Here is a 26,804-nt window from a genome sequence, read left to right as displayed (position 1 = left end):
TATTAGGTGCGCCTTATAGTACGGTATATATTTATTTACACAATCTCTTGCCACTGCATTCAGCTACCTCGGTGGGCAAACTTTTGGCCTAAAAACAACATTGTGAGGTGTGAATAGCACAAAAGCAAATAAAACTAATTCTGCAATGTTAGCGGTTTTTCTTTTTTTTTTTTCTAATCCAAATCCAATACACGAATCATAAAAATGATGGTGTTTTGGAACAGATCCTGATCCAAAACACAGCTGGAGATACAGACTCGAAACATGAAAAGTGCCCGGTGCACACCCATATTTATTATACAGTACATTGTATGCTGTGACTTTTAATCGTTAATCCAGTGGCGTAACTATAAATTTTGCTCCCCCCAGCCAAAAAAGTTTCTGGCGCCCTCCCCCATGCCCCTTAAACATTACGTCACACATCATAATGCCCCTTGCACTATATGCCACATGCCGTCATTAAACTTATACTCCACAAATCTAAATGCACCTTACACTATGGCCTGAATTTCATGCCGCCCGAGTTCAGTGCAGTGCGAGATATCCGCTGAATTCTGATGTTTTTTAAAGGGGAATTAACTTACAAGGCATGGTTTGGCATGGTTTTGCCTTGTAAGCTAATTCCCCTTTAAAGAAACGTCAGAATTCAGCGGACATCTCGCACTACATTGAACTCGGGCGAGATGTCCGCGGTCGACGAAGTCGCACTGCCGCCAGAAAAAGGGTGTGACCTCACTGAGAGGGGGAAAGGCTTATTGGGAATAATGCTCCCACAAGCCATGCCTCCCGTTTTCATCACTATGGAGGCATGCTAAGCGCTCTGTGAGCTTCTGGCATGCCCCCACCCCCTCAGACAGATGCTAACGCATGGACACGCAGACGGCGACAAACAGACAGATACTGACAAATAGACAGATCCTAAAACACGGGCGCTGACAAGTTGATACATTGACGCCGACACAGACACATATGTTGACACATGGACACTGAAAGACGCCTATACACAGGGATACGCTGACACACGGACTGCACATAGAGACACTAATGCTGACAGACGCTGATATCTAGAGACATAATACAGACACCCAGACACTGACACAAATATGCTGACATGTGATGACACAGACACTGAATGCTTTGCATACCACTGTAGAAAACCAGGTTTTGAAAGAGTTAACCTTATTGTTGTGTTCAGCTCCTGTGCTGAAGCCTGTAGAAAGGGAGGGCTCTGTAACCGGAGTGCAGAGTGCAGGGGAATAGAAGGCAGCCGCTGGAGCAGGACAGTCAAGAACAGAAAGCAGGGAGAGGGACGATTCCTTAGCTGTCCAGCCTGCGCGGACGGAGGTTGTGTGTACTGTGTACACAGACGAACTTCCTGCCTGTAATGCTGCTGCTGCTGGGAGGAAGGGAGGGAGAGAGACGGAGTGAGACAGGACGGACCTTACCTCAGCTCTGCAGGTTAGAGTGAGAGGCTTCCGGCGCCCACGCAGCCCCCGCTCCTCCAAGCAGTGGCGGGGGCTGCCTTACACAAGTTACGCCACTGGGTTAATCATGTTCTTACTTAAATACTACTGCTACAATTTTTTCCTATTCAACCACTTTATAACCTAATTTATTATACCCCTTTCACATTGCACTTTTAAAACGGTATATTGCCGTTTTTTTCCCATTTTAAAACGTTTAAGGCTGCAATGTGAAAGTGCCAAAGTTGATTTACCGGTTAAAGATAACCGGTATTTCAACACGGTTAAAAAGCAGAGTCCTACACGTTTTAAAGCCGTTTTTTAGGCAGTGTGAATGGCTCTATTTCAATGGCTTGAAACGTGTCCCTTGGGGGTTAAACGGGTTGAATTTTGAATGGTATTAAATGATTTTTAAAACGGTTTTCACCTGCAATGTGAAAGGTCTCATGGCTCAGACCCATTTTAAAGTCCCATTTAAGAATACCGTGTCATTACCCATTTCTGCAATGTGAAAGCAGTATCAGTAATACTACAAATGTTTTCATGTGGAAAACATCCTGGAGATATGTTGTAAAATGACCAGTAGGTGGAGATCTAATTCCATTTATTGAACTTCAGTATTATTTACATTCAATGGTTTATGGCAGAATTACAAATGAACTGCAATCGATGACCTTGTAATGCTTTGAACTGAGTTTATATGCAAAGAAATATGAAAAACTACTTTTAGAATTTTTGGTAATTATGTAGTATCTGGGCGCCCGATTTAGAAATCGGGTCGGATCGGGCGCATCGCATCGCATGCGACCAAATCGGATGCGATGCGATGCACCCGATTTTTCCATAGAATTCAGTCCATTTTAACATAGAATTCAATGGGAAAAAGGGGTCCTTTTCATACCCCTACTATCCAAGTGGGCATGGAGTTGGATATAAACCTGTGGCGAGCGTAGCGAGCCACCGAGCCCGAAGCGTGGCGAGCGGACGGTATTCTGTGTCCCCTCGTGGGGCTCGCTACGCTCGCCACGCTTTGGGCTCGGTGGCTCGCTACGCTCGCCACAGGTTTATATCCAACTCCATGAATCCTATGGAAAAATCGGGGCATCGCATCGCATCGCATCTGATTGTATGCCTTAACTTAAGGCATACAATCAAAAAATCGGGCGCCCAGATACTACATAAGTACCGAATTTTTGAATACAGTTAGGAAAATGCTAATTATATGACCATGATCAACCGCTCATTCGCAAAAGTCCTGGTAACCCTTACTGTAAATACGCGAGCCCAAGTGTCTAATGGTGTATGCAATTACATATGGCATTTCAGTAGCGCACGCAGGGGGGGTTTCTGAGTACCCAGAAACCCCTCCAGGAGTCTAAGGACTCTAGGCTGAAAGCTTAGGGTCTCTTCTTTCCATGGGTACAAGAATTTTTAAAATCGGCCCTTGGGAACCGGAGATAACTGACTTCAAAGCAGTGGTCCCCATCCAAGCCTGTTAATTGCTCTTCCCAGTCAGATATTTCAGGTTCTGTCTGACTTAGAGTTTTTCTGAGGATATATTCCAAAAGCTGAGACTCTTCTTCTTTGATGGACACTAGAAGCTTGTCTCTACTGTTCCCAGAACCAGAGATATCAGCCTTCCAGCAGCTGGTTACTGCTCCAGCTCCACACACCTGGTATGTAGTTTTATATTCTTGTTGGCAGATTGTTTTGCCTCCTGAACTCTGATCCCCTAGTCCCTAACACCATTTGGTAGGTGGGATTCTCTAGTTTTTAATTCCATTAAAATCTAAGAAATCTATTTCTGGGAACTGGAGATATCTGCAGTCAAGCAAGCTGTCCTCCCACCAGAAAATTATGAATAATAAGCCCACTCACTATACACCCCTCTTCTGCGTATTAAACATCCTCTACCACCCTGGAAGTAATGTATTAGGTCCCTTCATTCAGCCCAATGCCCCCTTCTCCCACCCCATCTCCCACCATCTGTGCAGTAAAGGGGCAATTAGTGGAAATTACTGATCCAGGCCCTACATGCTGAGCGGTTGATATAATACCCCCTACCAGTCGCGGGACATCAAAACTTCCCCCACCCCTACTGCTGGAGGATCGGTAGGGGCCCCAATACATTGCTATGCCCAGGGATCTACACTGCTGTTATGTATATATATATATATATATATATATATATATATATGTGTGTGTGTGTGTGTATATTATTATTATTATTATTATTTATATACATTTGGTCTATCTATAATACTTTAACTGACCACTGACCCGGCATATACTGGGTCACCTAAGTGTCCATCTCCGTGCTTTGCTCCGCCCCTCTGGAAACCCCCTTCTGAAAATCCTGCGTTTGCCACTGGCATTTCTAACACTTGGGAAGGGGTTTCGTAGCCCTGGGCCTTTTAGGGTGAAGACTGAGATGACCTAAAGTGAATGCAAAAATAGTCCGTTTCATGGGTGTAAAATGGTAGTGTAGTGTTTAGCCCCATTGCCAAATGCAAATATACTGCTTCTGAGGCCATGGTTAGTTGGATTTAGAAAAACTAGCTACAGTAGACCCTAGGTTACTGTGAAGGTCAGGGACGCAACAGATGTTTCAATGGTGAGTGTTTTAAAAACTCCATCTCAATTGCACACACCATGTACCCTGAAAGTGAGTGTCTCAACATGGGATGTCGTGCTCAGGATGCATGCAGTGGGAATTCTGGCACCGGAATCCTGATACCGCACACAGTGTCAATTGTTGCCATCTTGTAAATTTGCTGAGGAGGGTTCGGGTTAGGTTGCAGAGTGTGGGGAGATCTAGATTTAGAAACTACAGGATGCGATATGGTTAGGTTGCAGGAGGGGGAGGTTTAGAGTTTGTCACTAAAAAGGGAGGGTTAGGATTAGGAACTGAGGGTAGTTCAGGTTTGGTTGCAGCTTGATTTTGCAGTGTAAGTGATTGCTGCTTTAACCCCTTCCCGACATTGCCTTTTTTGTTAATTTTTTTTTTTTTTTCCTCCTTGCGTTCAAATAAGCGTAACTTTTTTAATTTTCCGGCTATATAGACACATGAGGGCTTTTTTTTTTGCGGGACAAGTTGTACTTTGTAATGGTACCATTTACTATACCGTATAATATTCTGGGGAATCAGGAAATAATTCAATGTGGGGTAAAAAAAAAAAAAACCGCCATTCCACAATTTTGCGCTGGTTACGCTTTTTTTGGAGTTCATAGTTCGTTTAAAATGATGGGTTATCTTTATTCTATGGGTCGTTACGATTCTGGTGATACCAAACTTATATAGTTTTCGTTATGTTTTACCACTAAAAAAAAAATAGCAACTTTTACGTTTTTTCTAATTTGCGTCGCGTCGCCATGTTCTGCGGCTTATAACTTTTTTATTTTTCCACCTACGGACCTGGGTGAGGGCTCATTTTTTGCGGGCTGAAGTGTACTTTCTAATTAATACCATTATGGGATATGGGCGACTTTCTGATCTCTTTTAGTTATTTTTTTTTGGGTAGGCGATGCGACCAAAAAATGTAGTTTTGGCGTTGGGAATTATTTTCCGTTTACGCCTTTAACCGTGCGGGATAACTAATGTTATATTTTAATAGATCGTACTTTTAGGAACGCGGCGATACCAAATATGTTTATTTTTTTTATTTTTTATTTATTTTTATTTGTGAAATGGGGAAAGGGGGGTGATTTGAACTTTTAATATTTTTTTTTTTTTTGTTTTTAACTTTATTTATTTTATTTTTTTACTTTTACTACAAGGCCCCCTAGTGTACTTGACCACTAGGGGGCGCGATCGCCTGTACTAGGTTCAGCCATAGAGCTCTATGGCTGAACATAGTGATTTTCAGCACTTTCTATTACATCCTGCCTCAGGCAGGATGTAATAGGAATGCTGACACGGCCAGCACAGGGGTCTACATTAGACCCCTGGCTACCATGGCAACCGATCGGCACCCTCCGATCTCGCCGCGGGGGGCCGCGATCGGCGCCGGAGGGGGGCGCCCCCCCTCCGATCAGCTATTTAAGCACTGCGGGCGCTTTGCCCGCGGTGCTTAAAGGGTTAAACGGCCACGATCGGCGAACTCGCCGCTCGTGGCCGTGAGAGCAGGTGCCTGGCTGTAATATACAGCCATTACCTGCTCTCTTTCAAGCCAGCTCACTCCGTGAGCTGGCTTGATTCCCCCGCAACCGACATATGACGTAAATGTACGTCATATGTCGGGAAGGGGTTAAAAAAACTGGAGATTTCTCACCAAATCTCTTACTTTCTGAATCTCTCATCCTATTAAATCTCACCCCTAGTTTCTACACTTCAACTTACAAAAGCATGCATCCGGGGGCGAAACTAAATCTTTGTGGGCCCAATAGCAAAATTTTGAAAGCGCCCCCAGCATTGTTACGATAGAGAGAGCAAGAGAGTGAATGAGAGACAGGGAGAGGGTGTGAGGGAGAGATGGGCAGAGACAGGGGCCCAGATGTAAAGCCATCCGAGTTCAGTCCCACATGGCCACCAAAATAGGACTTTATTGCATTCTGGCCAGAGAGTGAGAGAGGGTGTCAGGTAGAGAGAGAGGAGGGAGAGAAAGAGAGAGAGACTGAGAGGGAGGGAAGAGGGATGGGAAGTGTGGAGAAAGAGAGAGACTGGGGGCAGGAAGAGATGGAGAGGTGAATTAGCTGGCAGGGGAAGTTAATATTGGAGATATGGTGTGGGAGAGGGGATATGGAAGAGAGAGAGGGAAGGTGTAGGAGAGGGGACACTGGAGAGAGATGTGGGTGAGGGGAGAGGTGACATAAGAGAGAAAAATAGGAAAGACAAAAGTAGATGGGGAGAGAGTGGAAATCAGGAAAGACTGGCGGGGGGAGGGTTGAGAGAAAGGCGGAAGAGAGGTGAGAATGAGAGGGGGGGATTGAGAGAGCCAGGGGCGAGAGGTAATGTGTGGGCGAGGGTGCGAGGGGGGCAGAAGCACTGAGGGTAGAGGGTAAAGAGCAAGGGGTTGGACAGGCATGATTTTTTCCCTCATTATCCCTCCTCCCCCCAGTACAAACGGAGCTGTATACATTTGGCAGTGGCAGGTCTTCCACTCACCAGCCACCAGTGCCGTGTCTCCACTCCTGATGTGATGCCGGGTCTCCTGGTGCACCAGTGCTCTCTGATGCAGAGCTGGGTCTCCATGGCCCTTATTCTGATCGGTGCGGTGTTTTCCGCTTGCGGTCGTACCGCCGATGTTTGTCGTCTGCGCATGTGCAAGCGGTTTCGCCGTACGTTTTCTTTAGACGCCGCACAGGGGGCGGAGAGGGGCGTGAAGGGCTACTTAGCCTCATTACCCTATGCATACGCCCCGCGTTTCATGGGCGTTCCCATGCAAATGCTGGGCGTATGCATGGTAATGAAGCCGTGACGCATGTGTAGGGGGCGGGCATCTGACATCGCCGGATGTCAGCTGGGCGCCCGCCCCCATACATGATTTCATACGGACAAGTGTCCGTGTGGTCTAGGGTGGCGGGAGCTGGTGGAGCGTGCGGCCCTGCATTCGATGGTCGGCGACCATCGAATGCAGGGGCTGCTCCCAAGATGAAGGAGGCGTATCCCCGTCCACTTTCATGCGGACCGCCACATATCCGCGTACGGACGGAGGTGTCGATCCATATGGAAGGCGGGGATTCGCCTGCACGGTCCTGGCCGCATATTTATGATCTGGCCGCACCGATCAGAATAAGGGCCCATGTCACGTTGTCACGTTGTGTATCCTGCTGCACCGCTGGCACTCTCTGATGCAGCTCTGGCCATGTACCCTGTGTGGGCAGCGCGCCTCATGTGCTCGGGGTCTCCTGGTGCGCTGACAGGCTCTGATGCGGTGCTGGTTATCCTGTGTGCACAGCACGTAGGGTCTCCTGTCCGTGGAGCAGGCAGTGGTGTGTCACCTGTGTGGCACCGCTACTGAAGGAGGATTGCAGAAAGTGGTGAAGCCACTGCCTGCGCTGCCCTATGAGAAACAAAATCTAGAACATTTTTTTAAGAGGAGGCAGGGGACTGCTGGTCCTTGGGGGCCCCCCAAGACCCCGGGCTCCATAGCAATTGTATCCCCTGCATCCTCTCTAGTAACGCCACTGCATGCATCTCATGATCTGTGCATGCTTCTGACAAATTTGCAAATAGCTGGTCTATATACTGTAGGCAAGTTTTTGGTCATGTTTAGGTCTAAGTTTAAAACTGGCACTCTATTACAGTGACCAAGTTGTATGTTTTCCTAAGGGAAAACATCTGGCTGCAAGTTTGTTTTGTGAGAGTTGCTGGAATGAGATAAACATGCGAGTTTGCATGTTCCTACATACTGTTACATTGGTTGAGTTTACAAAATGTGAGATTTTGGGGATACAATTTTGTAACTCAGACCCTATTACATTTGGCGCTAGATACAGAAATCATCCCAAGCCCAGTTTTTTGGTGCCAATGTTACTGGTGGAGGACTACAGAGAGCAGCTGGCAGCCAGTCAGAAAGATACAGGGCAGGTAAAGAGAGGCATGTCCCAGCCAGGGGGATACCTTTGCTCTCCTCCGGGATGTCATCGCCACCATGTTACTGCTGTTGCTGGACAATAGGCGTTTCTGGGCATTGACAAGGGGGTACCTTTAGCTGGCAGATGTGTAGTGGGGTGGCAGGGAATTGCATCAGAAGATCCCATTGCCAATGTCTGCCAATTGTTGCAACTTTTGGTATGCACAGCAGTGGAGTCCAGCGGTAATTGGTAGGCATTTTGGCAGCTTAGCATAAACTCGCAGTAGTTGCAGTCGCTACTGCATTAGTGTCAAACTGTCAATCAGACTCTATATCATGAACAACACTTGGTAAACGAAAGCCGTATACACACTTCGCAATGTACCTGTGATATGGGTGTTGGCAGGGATCCAACACAGCACCGGCATCAGCAAGTACATTCAGACTTACTGATGCCGGCAGGAAGGTGCGACAGCGGGTGGAGCAGTTGCCATGCAGTATTCTACAGCATGATCCTCATTAATGATGTGCTCCATCGTCTGTACATGCAGGACGAAGGACAGCATGTTTAACGACCTGCAGGAGCACCCATCTGTGATAATATTTAGCATATACATCAAGCGAAATTTTAACCAGAGGGAAAAATGAGCAATATCATTAAAATATTGTTTAGTGGGGCTCACATGTCATATGTAAAGATTTTATGTTTGTGAAAAGGAGATATAATATGGACTGGCATGGATGGTTTGCTGCAATGATGCCTTTGGTTACCTTCAAGTTCAGTAGCTTTTTAGTGTTCAATAAGCTTCAGTGAGCTCTGAATGGCTGGTGGAATTCAGTAAAGAAAAAAAAACATCCGAATATCCTAGAAATCCCAGCAGGGAGGTCTGGTGGGTAACTAAGGATGATGCAGTGATGCGTTTTATTTGATCACAGCCTTGCACCCCACAGCAAAATGCAGCAGTTCATGGCACCCTGAAAAAGTAGTGAGAATGAATTAATACGACACGGATCACATCATTAGGTCTAGATCCCACCCAATTAATTGGGTAAGTGAACACGATCCCAGGAAACTGCCCTGAGTTCAGAGTCTCCCGGATATTCTATGAGCGTAGGCAAGTATGGGTGCAAACAGTGACAGTTGCTGAGGTAAACAATAAACCAGTAATGTAAAGCAAGAGGGACACAATCACATTATTGGCCTCCGTGCACTTAGGCAGGGGGCAATAGCTTTAGGTACTGAAAACCATTTGCAGAATAATTTGTATTATAGTCTACAGATACAGTAGTTGTATGATACCATGGAATGTTATGTGACACTGCAAATGGAACACACTGTAGTAGAGAAGATGCTGGTAACTATATACCAGTGAAACTAATCTCCATACTACAGTAGGTGATAGCATATCTGCTGCTGAAAGAATAGCGTAATGACTGCCATAGGAAAGGAGTTAATTAAACATCCAAGGCTGTGTGTACACCATGGAGCATGTGACTCGGAGCCAATAGGAAAGCAGGGGAGGGCAGCGTTAGCTGGGATAATAGGGACAGGGAAGGAGGAGTCTTCCTCTTTTCCCTGTGGAATTTCCCACCCTACCCGCCCTATTACGATTTAGTAAGGGGGGATAAAGGGGGGGGCTGTAAACGCGTTGGCTGAAAGGCGGGAAAGAACGGCAGATTAATTGATTTAGGTCTTCAGTAAGCAATGTTTATACATCACATCGGTTGTTTTTGGTGCGCTCACCTTCATTGACTATAGGCCTGCGCTAGATCACCCGCTCGGGGAACAGCAAGACCACCCGGTCGGGTTGGCAGTCAATGGAGTAGGTGGAGCCAAACCGCTTGTGTAGGGAATACGTCATTACATACGTCAGTCGTGGGGTGGAGCTTAGATCGCTAGCCGTTCTTTCTGGGCCACCATTTAATTAAGGAATTCTAATACAAGCAATTAGCTTAAAGTGTTTTCAATAAATTCAGCTAACAATTTCTGCCAAACCCAAGTCTCCGAGTCGTTATTTCAGGTTTATATAAGTAAGTGTTGAAATGTGAAAATGTATACATGCACAAGGTCACACATCAGATGCTAGGATGTTTACAAGCAAATTGCTTTAAAGTTGAAAAACACACAGGTCCCAGGACAATGTGAATTTAGGATGGATATATTAATAAAGCTAGTTTATGTTTTAGACTGAGGGGTGTATATGAAGCCATACCCCCCGCTCCCTCCCCCCCCCCCCCACCACCACCTTCCCCTGTGCCACATACCATTTATTCTCCCCGCCACAGCCAGTGACAGCGTGTCCCTTCCTCGCTGCACTGTGTTCCCCAGCCGGCAGAACATCAGTCAGTCACAATGCAGCCTGCTGAGCAGAGCCATATCTTCAGAAGGATATTTATACATTAGAGATTGAAGGACTGAAGGAGAGCAAAAAAAATGGTGCATGGCCTACATCACAACACTTACCAGTAAATACCCAAAGATCTTAACATATATGTAATTTGGAGCAGAGAAGGGAAAGGAAGGACAGGGAATCCCGTGGGTTTATGGGGAATGGGTGTGGTCATATAATCGTATTAATTCACACTACATCACCCATAAAGTAGTGTTCGTTAATCACCCTGTGGCATGCAGTGCCATCTGTACACACTGGCCCAGGTAGGGCCCTCAGGCACTTTGTGATAATTAGAGCCCCTAAGACACACTGCACCAGGTAAAAGAAGACACGATATCCACAGGACGAACGCCACTTATGCACACATTGCTCACAAGAGTAGCATATCCCTTTTCCTAGTGTAAGCCCTGTTCCCCTTCCTCAAAGCCACCTGTGTTAGCCGTGCCCCCCCCCCCCTTTCCCCTGTGTCACATACCATTTATTTGTGCTACCAGTGGCCACTGCTGCTCTCTGCTCTCCCCACCATAGTCAGTGATGGTGCATCCCCTCCATGCTGCACTTTGTTCAGTATCCGCTTAGTGCTTCCCCTGTGTGTCCTAGAATCGGCGCTATGCTCAGTAAACTGCACTGTGACTGACTGATGATTCGCCGGCTGGGGAACACAGAGCAGCATGAAGGGGATGCACAGTTGCTGGCTGTAGTGTGGAGAGTGGTTGGGCAATGTGTGTGCCGGCATATGTACTTACAGTGTTGTTGGTAAGGCACCACTGGGGCACACCTAGTTACGCCCCTGTATATAAGGCTATGCTTACTAAGAAAAAGAAATTTGGATCAAATAGAATTTGTGGTAACAATATGGCTAAAAAACAGGAGATTAGGTAAGCAAAGTGATTCCTAACTGCCATCAAGGACTGCCGTGCTATGGAATATCCTTATGTATCCCTCCTATTATCCCTATAGAACCGTGGTTCCCAACCCTGGTCCTCAAGTACCCCCAACAGTGCACGTTTTCCAGGTCTCCATAAATAATCACAAGTGACATAATTAGCTCCATCTGTGGATCTTTTAAAATGTGTCTAATGGTACCCACACACGCACCGATCCCTGCGGTGCGATGCAATACGATGGGGTGCGCGCTCCCGAGGCACCCCATCGCACAGTACAAAAAGTATGTGCTGCACATACTTTTTGTACTAGCTTTTTCTAGCATAGCATCGCATCGCATGCACATCGTATGCACAATTCATACGATGCGATGCTATGTGTGCTAGTTAAGCCCACAACGCACGCCAGGATCGATGCGTCTGTGGGCACCTTAAATAATGAATGCACCTGATGGGTGACTAGGGTTACCACCTTTGTGGTGAGAGATTCCCGGACATTGACCCGCCCCTTGACCCGCCCACAGTCCCGCCCCTTGATCTGCTCACAGTCCCACCCCTTCACCTGCCCACAGCCCCACCTTCATTATTATTATTTTTTAAACAATGCTTTTATGCCCATTTTGAGTGTTTTGGTGCTGAAAATCAACCAGTGTGTATGGGCCTTTAGACCAACAAAGTCAAAGAAGGTAGCATAGAGGGAGAATACAATAGGTGGTGAGCGTAGCGAGCCGCCGTGCCCGCAGTACGGTGAGCGGAGCAAGCCCGCAAGGGGCTTTGTTGAGCTCGCCATGCTGTCTGAGTCCGGCCAGTCGGGATCCCGACTGTCGGAACCATATACCACTCCGGTGGCTGCATCACATGTGTGCAGCAATGTGTGCTGAGCGATCTGTGATCAGGCAGCCTGCTCAGCATGTGGCACCTCTTGTCCCAGGTGTTCAGAACTTTAGGTGTTGTTCAACAGAAATTCAGTTTCCTTGTGTTTATTTTTCTGGTATCAGATGAACTCTGTCTCTCTGACATCATCAATCATGGCAGCCTGGACAAGAGCCTTTTGCTATGATTTTCACAGCTGGTTATTTGATGACAACATGTGATGTTGCTAAGGGCAACCAATCAGATCCTGTCTCCTATCTTCTAGATCAGGGCTGGGAAATTGCGGCCCTCCAGATGTTGATGAACTACACATCACAGGATGCTTTGCATTAGCTTTGCTATGTGGCCATGCTGAAACTGATGCAAGGCATGCTGGGATGTGTAGTTCATTAACATCTGGAGGGCCGCAATTGCCCAGCCCTGTTCTAGATAGTGCTAAATAAACAGGAAGTAGATTCTGATTTGGAATAAACAGGGAAAGGCAAATGCTGGAGAATAAATAAATAATGTTTCTTATTAAATTCATTTCATACAGTTTGGATGACATCTCCAGCGAAAGCGTAGATTTATTAATGTCAACCTTAATAGGGAATGTACAGCAGCTGATTTGAACAAAATCTGCTATTTGCTCAGAATTAGAAACTTTTGTAGATGGCACAAGAATAAAAGCTCTACGTCACAATAATGTCGGTGTTGGTGGTAATACACTCATAGGGCCTTATTCTCTCTGCACATGTTACATCTGCCCCACCTGCAGTGCACATGGTTTTGTCTAGATAAGAAGGAATTTGCCTCTAAGAGTGAACTAGAATAAGGCCCTTAGTGCCCGAGCCCTTAGGGAGCATATACACGGAGCAATCCCGGCAGCAATCTACATAGATCTGCATGGTCCTCGTTAGCAATCTGCTCTGTAGTAAATATAGTCTGTGCTTTAACACTGTGCGGTATTGGCTACCTTTCCTTACGATTTTGACAAAAAATTGTAAGGAAAGTTAAGCCAAAATCGCACAGTGTGTATGCCCCTCTATTGAGAGACATCTGCTTCCCCAGAGTATCCTTGAAGTAAATCAACCTACAGATGCATGGTCTACAAAATGCAAGCACTCTCTGCCTCACTCTAAAGCCCCATACAATCTAGAAGTTCCCTGCTGATGCCGATATTGGAATACACTCTTGCCGATGCTGTTGGTGATGGGAGCGACGGCAGGGGGAGCAGCAGGGGGAGGGGGGGCCATACTGAAACATGGACATTGTTAATGAGGACCTTCATTGTCTGTACATGCAAGACGTGGGTTGTTAATGCGTGGGAACGCTTAACGTTAATTATATTGTTATATTATATAGACAAGATATTAACGGATATCGCTCAGAAGGGCCCTTTTACTGTCTAGTGTGTTTGGCACAAATAATTCCTTTATCAAAACAGAATACTTTTTGTTGCATGGTCAGTCATAAGACTCTTCTCACTGGCCTCGCTCAATCCCAACTAGCTCCTCTCCAATCTGTCCTCAATGCTGCAGCCAGGCTTATCTTCCTCTCCCGCCGCTCTAACTCTGCTACTCCCCTTCAACAAAATCTGCACTGGCTTCCATTCCCCTACAGAATCCTCTTCAAACACCTCACACTCACATACAGGGCCATCTCTAATTCCATTGCTCCATATATCTCTAACCTCATCTCCATTCATACACCCTCCCGCCCTCTACGGTCAGCTGACGACTGTCGTCTCTCCTCCACCCTGATCACTGCTTCCCATGCTAGAGTACAGGACTTTGCCCGTGCTGCACCCCTTCAGTGGAACGCACTCCCTCGCTCCATTAGACTCTCCCCGACCTTGCAAAGCTTCAAACGGGCACTGAAAACTCACCTATTCATCAAAGCGTACCCTTCCACTGCATAAACCAGCTGGTTCTCCGACCCCTTGCCTGTTTACATCCTGCTATCTAACCACCACCCCCTCGCTTGCACCTCTTGTAATCTGTCTGTCTCCCCTTCCTACTAGATTGTAAGCTCCTCCGAGTAGGGCCCTCTTCCCTCCTGTTGTCAAAGCCCACTTCTCTTCACATTTCACTCACAGCTCTCCTATACTCCAACACTCAGTGACCATCTTCATACTCATCTCCATCATTGGCCTCAAGCCTCTAGTTGTGTGTTGATTGGGTCCTCACTACTTACATATAAGCTGTAATGTGTATTGAACTGTGGTGCTCTTTATTTGTACTGTATTTTTGTTATTTATTCAATGTTATGCCAAGTTTTGTCTCCCTGTATTGTTCCTTTGTACAGCGCTGCAAAACACTTGTGGCGCCTTATAAATAAAATTATAATAATAATAATAATAATAAGATTCCTGAGTATTCTGGCACTTGTGGATTGGAAGTACTTGTGGTGTCTTTATAAATATTACCCCTTTGACACACATTGATTTTAAAACAAAAGTTTTAACTGATACCTCAGCGCTATATATAAAAATTCAGCCCAGGGTAACACACAAGAGAGCCTTCAACGAAAATTCCAATTCAACTATATAGAAACAAAAAAATGGGGGTATGGGTAAAAACTGGACCAGGACAAAACCCCTGGACCAGACATCAAACTCTGCATTTTGGTGCTTGTAGCGTCCGGTCCGGGGGGGTGTCCTGTCTCCCCCTGCCTGTGACACCTGTCACCAGGGGGAGAATAAAGCCTCCCTGTATGGTCTGGGCATGTAGCAAAAACCGGACGGTCCGGACCACACAGGGAGGCTGTATTCTCCCCTTCCCCATGTCCCTGATGATAGCCATCACAGCGACCCCCCCCCCCCCGGACAGGACACCCCCGGACAGGACCCTATAAGCTCTGGACTGCAGATTTTGATGTCCTGTCCGGCGGTCCAAAGTCTAGCCCAGGTCCCAAAAAATGGTGACACCCACTGGCGAAATTTCATAAAACGTGCAACCACTCACAAGTATGGCACAATTCACATAGAAAGTTTGTAATTCTTTTCCTCTGAAACTCAAACAAGAAAAAACATAGTGCAACACTATACAGAAAGGGTGGATTTATTTTATTTTAATATTCCACTCACAAAGGTTTGTAGTAAAATTGCATATCAAGCATATATGTCTACTTCCCAAAGATATATTCTTCCTCTTTGTGCCCTAAATGGGACTCGATAGAAGCAAATATGGTGCAAATACCGTTTTCACAGTCACAAATACAAATATTTATTAGGCACACTCACATGGTAAAAGAAGATAAAAGCATGGAACTCATAACATGGGTCAGAAGGAGGGATAAGTACCATTACCGTTTTAGTAGTCATCAGGATTCCCCATCCTAGGTCACATGGTCGCAGCCCGCAGGAGGAGCCAGAGCTCTGTGTCCCGCCACCTCCCTCCTCCTTCCAGCAAGCCAGCGCAGAAGCAGCGGAGTGTCACACAGCAACAACAGACATAGGGGGAGATTAGGAGGACAGTTCGTCTGACGTCATCATCACCGCCCCGCTGCCCTCCTCCCGGCGCCGGCTTCCTCACGACGTGGGACCCGGCCGGGTATGTAAATGATGTTGTCACTGATGGCCAGCCGGCGCACTGCAGCCTCTCGCATCAGTATAGGTGGTGCCTCGCATCAGTATAGGTGGTGCCGGCCGGGCGGGCTGCCACGGGGGGACCAACTACCGGACAATGTATAGTCCGGGACAGCCACCCTTCCGGACTCCGGACGCCGGTATGAATTACCGGACTGTCCGGAGTAATCCCGGACGGGTGGTAACCCTATGGGTGACCTGGAAAACGTGCATTGTTGGGGGTACTTGAGGACCAGGGTTGCGAACCACTGCTATAGATTATGGCCCTTATTCAGATCTGATCGCAGTACAAATTTGTTCGTAAAATGGGCAAAACCATGTGCACTACAGGTGGGGCAGATGTAACATGTGCAGAGAGAGTTCAATTTAGGTGGGGTGTGTTGAAACTGAAATCTAAATTGCAGTGTAAAAATAATGCAGCCAGTATTTACCCTGCACAGAAACAAAATAACTAACACAAATCTAACTCTCTCTATACATTTTACATCTGCCCCACCTGCAGTGCACATGGTTTTGCCCATTTTGAGAACAAATTTGTACTGCGATCAGATCTGAATAAGGGCCTATATGCTTGCGAGCAGGACCCTCCTACCTCTATGTCGGTTTGTTTCTACCCAGTTTGTTTAATCACTGTTTCCAATTGTAAAGCGCAACGGAATATGCTGCGCTATATAAGAAACTGTAAATATATATAAAAATATGTTTCTAACAATTGGAGTAGTATGCAAAACATCAGGTTTGCGTGCTACTCTGAATCAGGCCCAAGGTATAGATGGATCACTGATATTTTCCAGAAAATGTGCATACTTAGTTTTTTCTTCAGTAATTTCTTCCCACTCTCCCGCATAACCTCACATCCCATGATGGGAAAACAATCTCCTCTATCCCACAAAAGTGCGGTCTTAGAGTTACCTTGACTCCTCTCTCTCTCTCCTTGAAACCACTCATTCGGTATCTACTGCAGTCCTAGTGTTTTCATCTAAAAAATAAGGACCATTTTTTCACCCTGGACTAAGCATAAGACCTTAATTCACCCATTGGGCGGTATTCAATGAGGCTGATTCGCCAGGTTTTTATGGCGATTTTGTGCTGTAAGGTGAATTTCTGACTAAAACGGTGAATCACCCTATTCAATGACCAGATGGCGAATACATTTCAAGGTTTTTTTCGCCATGATTCACCGAGTAGCAATCGCTATCTTTTTATGGTGAAGTGGATGGTGAACTTTTAAAATAAAGTGTTTTGTTTTTTACAATTGGTATATATATATATATATATTTTTTTTTTTACACAGAGCAGCCAGCAGGGGGCCGGAGCCGAGCCGCTCATTAGATATTCATATATTCACTTCACCCGATCATTACATATGCATGATCGGGTGTAGTGAATATACCCGGTCCCCTGCTGGCACCCCCGGGGGGCAGCCTGTGCTGCCTGGCTCCCGGGGAGCCCACCTCCCCCCCACAAACGTTCTGGGGCAGGCAGGGAGACTTCCATCTCCCTGCCTGCCACCGTCCTCCGGCTCCCTGCGGCGTCCGCCGCAGGAGCTCAAATTCGCCAGTCAGGGGCAGCGAGCCCCTGACTCGTTGAATACCGGAGCCGGCGAGGCTCCGGAACGCAGCGAGCAGTGGCGAATGTGCAGCGAATCCTAAACAGGATTCGCTGCACGTCGCCAGTATTCACATTGAATACCGCCCATTGTCTCTTATTATAGGAACCAGCAAATAAGCTTGACCGTAAAGTTAATTGAACCCTTCACTTATCTTTGCAGTCAGGCTGATTTCCCATCATAAGAGGCAATGTTATTTTCATAACAATGCTTCCTATGATGGGAACTGCCATAGGAGCTCATGTTATTTTCATAAAATTGACTCATATGGGACTCGAACAGCTTATCAGGCGCAAAGCTCCTCTGGAGCTCTAACCTGATTGGCTGAGAGAAGTCCCATTTACTGACATCAGTGGGATTCCCCTTCAGTTATGCAGATGAGGAGTATGTGTAAACACGCATGGTACTCCTTGATCCAGTGGTATGGGTCATTCAGTTTGTTTTTTTAAACCCTTGGTATTCTACATGGACAGAAGAGGGCATGATTTACACTGGAACTAGGTGAGTAGGAGGCTTGCTTGTATGTATTTTTCCACAGCAGAACCCAATATTTTATTTTCTCATTTTTACACTTTGATCACTGTCAACCCGACACCCACCACTCAGGGGTGCTGGGGATAGCCCTTCAGCCCTGGCCTTTGGTGGCCTTGGGGGGGAACTCTTCTATTGGGGGGGGTCCCCCAATCCTCCAGGGACCCCGGCCAGGACTGAGCAGTCTTGGTGTAATAACAGGCTGAGACATTACCCTGATGCTGTTGGAGTCTGGTGCTGTTTGAAAAAAATAAGGGGGGACCCCTATTCCTTTTGTCCCTGGTATTTTTTAAACCAATGCCGGTCCAATAGCCCAGTTCTGGTTTTTGAAATACAGGGGGACCCCATCCATTTTCCCTCTGTAACTTGGAAACAAAGACTTAGTACATTTTCCCCCTTAAAGGCCCATACACACTGGGCGACTTTGAGCTGAAAGCCGCTCAAAACAGCCTGTTTGAGCTGCTTTCAGCTCAAAGCCGCCCAGTGTGTATGCCCCAGCGATGAGCGGTGAGCGCTGCTGCGCGCTCCCGCATCATCGCCGGGAAAGCCGTTCATCGGCTGGTTATACCAACAGATGAGGGCGTTGAGGACGGCTTTCCATAGCTCTGCACTATGCAACACCATCCTCCCCCCTCCGTCTGCGCCGGGCAGGGGGAAAGCTGCTCAGTGTGTATGCACTGAGCGGCTTTTCCCGCAGCGGTGATTGACATCATCGCTGTCCATACACGCTGGGCATAGTCGCCCAGTGTGTATGCACCTTAAGTGTATTGATACAACCTAGTGAAAACAATTTGTTAAAAACCATTTTCATAGAATTTGAAATATATATATACTTTTTTTATTCATATGTAATTATGTATGCCATTGTTCTGCAACACTTCTGAAAGTGTCAGCACTATACATTATATACGTATTTGAAACATGTGACACTATGGGGTGTTTAGTCGTCCCTTTCTAGGAATTACCATCACTCATTTTTGACCCCTATATTTACCAAACATGTTTTTGTTTGAGACAATGTAGGGAAGAACCACAGTTGAAGTAATGAGGGCTCAATCTTAAAAGTAGTACAGCATAATGATTAACTAAAAGACCTTTAGTCAACACAACCAGTGATGGAGTTTGGATTATGACCTTTACTACATCTAGATAAACATTGTTCTCCTGTCTAAATCTCCCTTTACTTTGTGTGGTTCTCTCCCCAGAGAACTCTGGTCACCAATACCTTGTACTTTGATGTAAGCTGCCATAGCTGGGGGAAACGGAACAATGATATTATTAACTTTATTTTTTTTTCTTTATATATTTTCCACATCTTCTGCTTCTATTCCAGGTAAGCATAGTTTTTTAGACAATTATTTGCTGGTTAAAATGTAAGAGGTTTACAGGCCTGTTTTTACACTTGTTCTGTGCCTTAGGTAGTACACACCACTGACTGAAAGTAGAAAATAGTAATCTCTCTTAAGCCATATACCGTATGTCATTCTATATTTACATGGTCTATACTTAGCTGAAAACAGTTTACCATGATATTGTACAGCAATTCTGTTTATGATACATTTCAAAGTGTGTGTGCTGTTGATTTTTCTTAGTAGCGCTTAGTGTTTTACTATCCTGACTTTCTATTTTGTAATCAAATCTTCAGATTTGTTTAACCACATTTATAGCACACATTCTGTACTGCTAGAAGTGTTTGTTAAAAGTAATTTCATTGTCAGTGTCAATCTATTTTTATTTAGACAGATACATACTATGTATATGTGTGTGTATATATATATATATATATATATATATATATATGTATGTATGTATGTATATATATATATATATATATATATATATATATATGTGTGTTTATATATATATATATATATATATATATATAATGACAGAAAAAGTGACCAAGGAAAATATCATGAGCAATCTATTGGATTGGATACGCTAGTCCAATTTGGGCTGATTTCTGCAGGTGGGGACGAGAAATCGGCCCAAATTGCATGTGTTTGACATACCCCTTGGGTCCGATGCGTGGTCCTGTGTGCATCAGAACTGGGCTGGAGGTCGGACTTGCTTCCGGTCTGACCCCCGACTCCCCCACCTTCCAGGTAGGGAAGCGATACACTGCATGTGAAAGGACCATATTCAATATACTGTATGCGATCCTGGACAGCTCAGGGGTGTTGACTGGCCATACACTGCTGTTATACATTGCAGTAGTGTATAGCCACCTTTAGGCAGTCCCTCAGATCCTTGTGTTCTTCCTGGTCTGTTTATTAGTGCCAATTTTTTTTTAATTTTTACTGTTTACTAACACCATTGTATGATAAACAAATGATAGTAAATTGATCACCTTTTAATGAAAAAATGGAAATAAAATGGATAAATTCATAGAATGATCAGGATGTTAGTTGCCATAGGGTCTTGAAAAAGTTTGACAAAAAAATCTACTAAGGGGTTTATTTACAAAGCATCGTGCTGTAAAACCCTGATCGAGTTTATGCTTGATCTTTAACAGGGCAATGCTCAAACTAGCCCTGTATTAAAGGGCAATGCCCTAGTTTGAGCATTGCCCTTTTAAATATCAAGCATAAATGCGATCAGGGTTTTACAGCACGATGCTTCTTAAATAATAATAAACATAATACATAATACACATAAGGTGCCCATACACGTTGCGATTCTAGCATGGGTTTTGAACTTTTAAAGTTTAAAATGCATCGCATTGGTTAGAATCGCACCGTGTACCTGCGGGGATCAGGGCCGGTTCAAGGAACCTGAGCGTCCCAGGCAGGAGAGGGGGAGGGCGCCCCGATGCTCACGCTCCACGGGGGGGGGGGGGGGGTGAGGTGATGCGGCCACTGCCCAGCACGGGGAGCAGGGGATTACCGCGTGCGTGCTGGGGGCTCCAGGGGGGGTTGTGGCAGGCGCTACCTGCCGCAGATTGCCGCTGATGATCAGCGGGGGTGCGGGCAGGCAGCACCAGCGGGTGCCAGCACTGATCCATGAGTGGGCTCCAGTGGGGGCAGGGGTTCGGCTTACCTGCTGCTCCCTGCTGAATAGTACTTGGGCGGGCAGCTGCTTCGTTCTTCCTGCTCTCCTGGTGGGAGCTTTGCTGCTGCTGCTACTCCTCCAGCAGCTCACTACCGCCCTAAAGCTGCCTAGTGGTGGCGCCGGCCCTGGCGGGAATGTGATGCAATACAATGCGCATCCCCGTAATATTGTATAGCACAAAAAGTATGTGCGGGCAGTACTTTTTGTGCTACATCGCATCACTTTTGTAGTACATGCGATGCGATGTGCATTAGATTTCTCTAAACTTTTTTAAAAAAAGGCTAAAAGCGCATCGCACAGTACAGTACATTGCATCGCATCCCCTACAAGTGCCAAAATCGCACGGCATGAATAAAGTTCAAAACGCAAAGCACACTGAAATCAGTACGTGGATGGTCACCTTTGTTTTATTTGAAAATGTTATGATTATATTGTGTGTATGTGAGTGTGTGTATATATACATACAAACAATTGATGTTTCGAAAATGTATTCCAGGTTAATAGTGCTGACATTTTTTAAACTATGCAATAAAATATGACATAGATGACAGACAATGAGGAGTCCATGAGCATATTTTATATTACACATAAAAGGAAAGAGTTTCATGCATATTGTCCAATTTTGTACTCATTAGCCTTTATGCAGAATTGCCACCAAGATATCCAAACCCTTGTTCAAATAGTCACTATCATTATCAGCATTTATTTGAATCAGCCCTATAGCGGGTGCAAGAGATCCGACTTAAAACAGACAGATCTCCATGTATGCATAATGGTCCCATACAGAAATCATCCCGATGCGAAGGATCCTGGCGTGCTCCGTTACTAACCTAAATCCCCACCCCACCCCCTGTAGCTTAACTGTCCCTATACCTAGCCCTCCTACAGTACCAGCTAAACCTGACCCCCTCGCCCTGCAGTCTGACCTGAGACCTCCTAAGTGCCTAACCCCAACCTTCTTCCCATCAGCCCTAACTCTAAGTCCCCCCTAGTGCTTTAACCTAACACCCTCAACCCCTGGCCTAACGCTGCGAGACCCTGCATCCTTACAATCAGGATGCCGGCTGTCGGGATTCTGGCATCGGCATAGTAATCCATGTCTGAGTTCTGGCACTGTTCTTCTGCTGGCAGTTGGGATTCCGTTGGACAGCATTCCAACCTCCGGGATTTTAACTGAATCCCAGCAGAATCCTATTGCATAAGGTGTTATGGTCCTTGAATAGGAAATATTAAGTAAATAAGGCAGTAAGGAGGTTAAAGAATGCACTGTACTAATTGTCCCTGTGAATTAATGCCCGGTACACACTAGGACAATGGTGCTCGTGAGTGAGTTTTTGTATTGATATATGGGTACTTATGTATTATCTGGGCTCCCATGTTAAATGCACCCCATTTGTTCATACCCCTACTATCCAATTACGCATGGAGTTGATTTTATATAGTGTGGCGAGCGCAGCGAGCCACCGTGCCCGAAGCGTGGCGAGGGGACGCGGTCTCATAAGAAAAACGGGAGCCCAGATATTACATAAGTACCGATAAATGTATTAGAATGATAGATCTAACATATAATTTATACTGCAAGTTACATATTGACATGTTTCTTGCAGGCTAGATAAGATAGGCACAAAATTCCTCAGGGTACCAGTTGGGCAACACTTAACTTAACTTTTGGTACAGTCAGTTCATCTGATAAATGTGTAATAGAAGGGTTTCAGCTGGTAAGCCTATGTATTGTACAGAATAAAGGGATGTAGTCTTTATATTGATATTTGTTATGTCACTTCACATTATTGATGTTGACATTGTTGAAATACCAGGTAAGTCACCACTAGGTCACCATGAACATTTTGACGGCTTTTCTTTAGTGTCATCCTGTTGAATATGGATGTAGCCAATGTCAACATGCCAAGCTAATTAACATTACAACAGTGTCAACATTCTCATGTCATCCTCCCTTGTTAAAGTATACCTCAATATGACTATACTGATAAGGGGTAGGTTTACTAAATGTTGGTTAATCAAAGCTGTCAATGAAAACAGCAATAGAGATAAATGCTAACGAAGCCTAGTATAGCAATAATTCTATTTGCCATTTTAAAAACTATCGGAAAAAGCCACTGTTGATCGTCTGCTTTTATTAATCAACATTTAATATAATCTACACCTGACATTGGTGTAGAACAGGCATGTCCAAACTATGGCCCTCCAGCTGTTGTGAAACTACAAGTCCCATCATGCCTTGCCACAGTTTGCTATTAGGAAATGCTAAAACTATGGCAAGGCATGCTGGGATGCGTAGTTTCACAACAGCTGGAGGGCCACAGTTTGGACATGCCTGGTGGTGAAGAACCTTGATTTGCACTAGATGGCATTTTTACATTGGCAGATTTTGAAAAATGTGGCAGTATGAAGTAACTAAAGAGTGCAAAGTTACTTGTATATCACTCATTATCAAGTATTTCATTGTATTTTATTGCTTCATATTATTGATTAAATAAACTTACTCCAAGGTTAGTGCTCCTGCTCAGATAACTCAGATAGCTCAGATAACTTTGGCTCCATAGTTCCACATAATCAAATTCCACACATCATTTAAGACACACACACATACAAAGGTCTTAATTCTCTCCATTAATTAGAACTAGGCTTCTTTTGTTCATCTAGCTTTCAGATTTATTAATTTATTGACAATAATTTATACAGCAATGGCCTAGTACTCAATGCTTTCCAAACAAAGTAGTACTGTATTAATACTCGCAAGTTTACAATCTGTATAGAAATTCGAATATACTTGGTCGGGTAAATTTACCAAAGTTTCTAAAAAGAGGTGATATTGCCCATAGCAACCAATCAAATCTAACATTTCTCCTTTTTTTTCCTTCTTTTTTTTAGCTTTAGTAAATGTACTGCAGTGGGTCTGTGTGGTAAAAGTTAGTTAGGCGGCAGGGCTCCCGGAACTCTTTTAATATAGAAAAAGCCCAAAGGTCTGGTTCAGAGATGTACAAAACTCCATTTTGTAGGCAAATATTGTGACTTGCCATAGCCAACTGCTTGTGGCTGACTGGGTGTGACTAACTGGGCATTCACATATAGAATAAGCTGTCTAAGGATATATCATGGCTATGCAGTTTGCATTGTAGACTATAAAAAGGTGAGCGTATACCGTATATATCTTCCAGTCAGATCTCTTGCAGCATATGATGACATCTACTACCACAAGTAGATGGAAAAGGATGGTACTATATTGCTGACCACTTTAAAAATGGATGAATGCGGCCACATCTGCGGCTGACTTGCGTGGAACTCTCAGCCCCTACAGCTGGGTACACACTAGGCAATGTGTGTACCCGGTGATATTGGTCAGAACCCGGCGCAGAGCTGGCAAGTGCATATACACTTGCCGATGCTGGTGGGGCCTGCAGCATGACCCTTGTTAACTAGGCCCTCCCTCGTCTGTACTGAACAGGCGAGGGAGGCGGTCGTTAACCATGTGTGGAGGTACGCATGGTTAATGATGGTGAGTGTATGCACTAGGGACCAGATGCGCTAAGCTTCAAAAGTGATAAAATGGAGAGTGATAAAAATCCAGCCAATCAGCTTCTACCTGCCATGTCACAGGCTGGGTTTGAAAAAAGGTCAGGCAGGAGCTGATTGGTTGACATTTTATCATTCTCCATTTTATCACTTTTGAAGCTTAGTGCATCTGGCCAAGGATGAGAAAGTAAAAGATATCGCTCAGAATGACCCTTCTGCGCGATATTTTTTACCATCTCGTCTAGTGTGTATGAGGTTTACAAATTTTCAGTGAAATGTGTGGAGATAATTTGGTAGACTATGAGGGGTAAATTTACTAAATTGAGAGTTCTATTGAAGATGGGATGTTGCCCATAGCAACCAGATTCATTTGAACTCCCATCTTAGTAATGTAACCCTTGGTTTGGAAAATTTATACATTTGTCTGCAGAGGTGAGTTTTTCGGGCGAACACTTGAATATTTGGAAATCCTTTGTACAAGTGACCAATAGGGTACAGTCTGGGAAAAGACTAAGAGGAATAGGGAGCAGGTAATGAGACTTGGGACAGAATTCTCTAATCTAAATATGCGGTAAAAACCCCATTATCTGGGATTTTACCGCATTTTTATATGCAGCAAAATCCGCACGGTGGGTTTTCGATGTAGGGGGTATCGCCAGCAAAAGCATGGTCCGAACAATACAGGCGTGTCCAGAACATTTGATGAACAGGCTGCGTGACCCAAAATATGGAGGCTCCGGCAACTGCCAGCTAGTATACTATCACATATGCCCAGTGGCGGATTCAGGGGGGAAAGGGGGGCACCTGGGCACGTGCCCCCCTGTCATTTATTTTGTAGCTGAGGACCAGGGCTTTCCAACGAGCCCAGCCCCGTGTCTCTAGCCCCCCGGGAACCGGAGATATCGCCTGGCAAACCTGTAACGTTTTTTCCCCATAGGATAATATGGGACCCGTCAATTCCGACCCCCACCCGGTTCCGACGGCTGCCAGTTCCCGCCCTGGCATCACAGAAGCTTGTGGTCCAAATCGGTCAATCGGTTCCAGAGATATTGCCTGTAAACCGATTTTTTTTATTTTTGAAATGTAATTTCATGGCTGTTCATGTTCTTTGAGGGCAGATTACTCTGGAACCAAACGTTCCAGTTTCACTGGACCAAAATCATTCATAGCCCACTCAAAAGTTGTTCAATATAATACTTGTCTCATGTAAATGGGTCAGTTGGTTCCAAAGATATAGCCGGTTAAATGAGATAACTGGTTAAAGGGGGAAGGGGTGGTTTTCTCTCCCCCTCACACCAGAAAATGCAGGGACTAGGCTGGTGTAAAAGGGGCCAACCTGGGAATGCATTTTCTGGTGTGAAAGTGGTATTATTTCAAAAAGCCGGTACCTGCAGTGCTCTGAATACAGCCAGGCTCTGCCACTATCAGTGGCTATCACTTCTGCTGTCCCCCATTTACCACGAGCATGTATTCCCCCTTGGCAATGAGCATGTAATCCCACATGGCAACGAGCATGGAACCTCTGGCAATGAGCATGGAAACCTTGGCAATGAGCATGTAGAGAAGCAGCACTTATGTAGCATCATTTTTAATAGGCATTATGGTGTTTGGCATAACACATAATGGACATAATGGCGTGTAACTTAACGTGTAATGGACATTATGGTGTAAATGTTTAATGCGAGCCTTTGGTGGACAATGTCCCTGTTTATGAAGTGTATTGTGAATTTTGGCTTAATCTGTGTGGCATTATGTGAATTCTGGCTCAATCCATGTGGCATTATGTGAATTTTGTCTCAATCCGTGTGGCATTATGTGAATTTTGGCTCAATCCATGTGGCATTATGGGAATTTTGTCTCAATCCCTGTGGCATTATGTGAATTTTTTCCCAATCCGTGTTGCATTATGTGAATTTTGGCTCAATCCGTGTGGCATTATGTGAATTTTGGCTCAATCCATGTGGCATTATGTGAATTTTGGCTCAATCCATGTGGCATTTTATGCATTTGGCTCAATCCGTGTGGCATTATGTGAATTTTAACACAATCCATTTGGCATTATGTGAATTTTGGCTCAATCCGTGAGTGTTATTATGTAAATTTTGGCTCAATCCATGTGGCATTATGTGAATTTTGACACAATCCATGTGGCATTATTTGAATTTTGGCTCAATCCATGTGGCATTATGTAAATTTTGGCTCATTCCATTTGGCATCATGTGTAAGGGGCAAGTATAATGGGGTCTAGTATTTTGTTGCATAATGTGTAGAAGTTGTATATGGTGTTGACACGCCCCTTGTTGATTGGCCACACACCCTTTTCCGGAGCGCGCCTTTGGCGCGCGCACAACTACATCCTTCACTTTTGTCGCCATGGTGGGCC

General features: G+C 45.1%; 1 protein-coding gene across 2 annotated transcripts in view; it reads left to right on the top strand.

Annotated features, from left to right (window-relative positions):
- Positions 1–26,804, top strand: part of MTTP (microsomal triglyceride transfer protein) — a 147,305-nt gene that overhangs the window by 20,068 nt on the left and 100,433 nt on the right. Inside the window, exon 1 of one of the 2 annotated variants that reach the window (XM_083179044.1) lies at positions 19,015–19,169. The exons of the other annotated variant lie outside the window; for it this stretch is intronic. Coding sequence (XP_083035170.1) covers positions 19,106–19,169 — 64 coding nt within the window. The 5' untranslated portion in view covers positions 19,015–19,105. Of the gene's footprint in view, positions 1–19,014; positions 19,170–26,804 lie in introns of those variants that run through there. 2 annotated transcript variants of the gene reach the window in all.

Source organism: Crinia signifera, chromosome 1, assembly GCF_055691185.1.
Source record: "Crinia signifera chromosome 1, ASM5569118v1, whole genome shotgun sequence".
Taxonomy (NCBI): Eukaryota; Metazoa; Chordata; class Amphibia; order Anura; family Myobatrachidae; genus Crinia; species Crinia signifera.
The sequence above is the reverse complement of the archived record's forward strand: the minus strand, read 5'-3'. Positions and strand labels throughout refer to the sequence as shown.